This window comes from Emiliania huxleyi, assembly GCF_000372725.1.
Source record: "Emiliania huxleyi CCMP1516 chromosome Unknown EMIHUscaffold_174, whole genome shotgun sequence".
In the NCBI taxonomy this organism is placed as follows: domain Eukaryota; phylum Haptophyta; order Isochrysidales; family Noelaerhabdaceae; genus Emiliania; species Emiliania huxleyi.
In genome coordinates, this window is record NW_005200844.1 from 281,464 (window position 1) to 283,261 (window position 1,798).

The window sequence follows — 1,798 nt, forward strand, 5'->3', positions numbered from 1 at the left end:
AGGCGAGCTGATCGAGCGCCTCCTGGCCTCCCTCGAGCGGGCGCAGGCCGCCGCGGCGGGCGGCGCGGCCGGCGCGGCCGGCGGCGCGGGTGGCGTCGGCGGCGGCGGCGGCGCCTCGGCCGCGTCTCACGCGTCGGTTTTTCACACGGTGAGGTCGTAGTAGTCGGTAGTATAGCAGTAGTAGCAGCAGTGCAGAGCAGCTAGCTGCAGCTGCAGCAGCAGCAGCAGCAGCAGCAGCAGCAGCAGCAGCAGCAGCAGCAGCAGCAGCAGCAGCAGCAGCAGCAGCAGCAGCAGCAAGCAGCAGCAGGCAGCAAGCAGCAGCAAGCAGCAAGCAGCAGCAGCAGCAGCAGCAGCAGCAGCAGCAGCAGCAGCAGCAGCAGCAGCAGCAGCAAGCAGCAGCAGGCAGCAAGCAGCAGCAAGCAGCAAGCAGCAGCAGCAGCAGCAGCAGCAGCAGTAGTAGTAGTAGTAGTAGGCTTCCAGGCTCGGGGCAAGGGCAAGGGCCAAGGCCAGGCTGTTCACAGCAAGGGCTGTGAATAGGTGGACGAGCACGGGCACACGCTGGCCGAGTACGCAGCGATGCTGCGGCGCCGCCGCGCCTCGTACCGCGAGGAGGCGGAGGAGGACGCGTCCGAGCTGCAGGCGCAGCACCGCCAGCTGGCGCAGCTCCGCGCTGTCGAGCGCCTCTCGGCGTCGCTCGCCAACCGGCCGTCGGAGCAGGCGCTGCTGGAGCGGCACATCTTGCGCGGCGACGAAGAGCCCGAGCTGCTCGCCGCCAAGCGGAAGAGGCTCGAGGGGTTCCTCGCCGGCCGGCCGCCCCCAGAGGTTGTGGCCGTCCCGCCAGACGCCGCGCCGCCGGCGGGGGCGACCTTTGCGGGCTCGAGTCTCTGACGACGTGACACGACACTCTGTGTGGTATTTTATGATCGGACCCGGGGGCGGGGGGTGTTCCCCAGGTGAGAAGGGTTAGCGGCAGGCCAGAGAAAAAGTAATATCTTTACGGGGTGACTAGGTCCAGCCCTGCGGGGTGAGCCGGGTTGTGACATTTGGCGATTCCGCGGCTTACTGGGTCCCTGAGCCGCGCTCCCCGTGTGCGATTCTTGTGGCCCAGGCATGGTACTGATAGTAAACGGGTCAGAACCGGCCAAACACAGGCTACAGCCCCACACACGCGCCCGCCATAGCTCCTGGAGAGCATGCGCGAGTGACGCGCTACAAGCCGCGAGAGTGGCATCAGAGGCAGGAACGACGTGCTCTTGCTGCATCTCGCAGCTGCACCAAGTGTGCTCGCAGTGTATGCCACGGCCGCCGCCTGCGGCATTGCTCTCGTGCAGCTAGGCGACGCAGGTCTCCATCAGCAGGGCTCATCCAATGCGAGCGCACATGTGCGTAGCCGCGGGCAGGTGGCAGTGCACAGCCGCACACCGGCTGTGGCGGCTCGAATGCCCCCGGCAGCAATGCTGGTCATTAACTTGCGTATTGGGGCCGCAGCAGACTGCTGCTGTGGCAACAGCAGCAGCCTGCTGCTGCCTGATTCAGTCAAGCCAGCGGTGCAGCGAGGCGTGCAGAATTCGCGCGGTTTGGTACCTCCTGAGGCTGAGCGCGTTCAGACCCGGTGACCGGAGTTGGATGGTTCGATGCAAAAATATAAACAAACTATAGACGGTCTAGTGCAAAATGAATCACACTGTGAGACAGACGCGTGCGACGCAAGCCATTAATGTGCACCTAGGATAACAACACGCTACACCGCCGCGACGATCAGGGTCACACTGTCCTCCCGATTCGAGCCGCGCAGCGA

General features: G+C 65.2%; 1 protein-coding gene across 1 annotated transcript; it reads left to right on the forward strand.

Annotated features, from left to right (window-relative positions):
• On the forward strand, positions 1–1,013 carry EMIHUDRAFT_423848 (hypothetical protein; the record flags this gene model as incomplete). Its single annotated transcript, XM_005784043.1, has 2 exons — positions 1–148; positions 538–1,013. Coding segments are annotated over 2 exons (507 nt in total), but the record flags the coding sequence as incomplete, so codon positions are not given.
• Between the last annotated feature and the right edge of the window lie 785 nt (positions 1,014–1,798).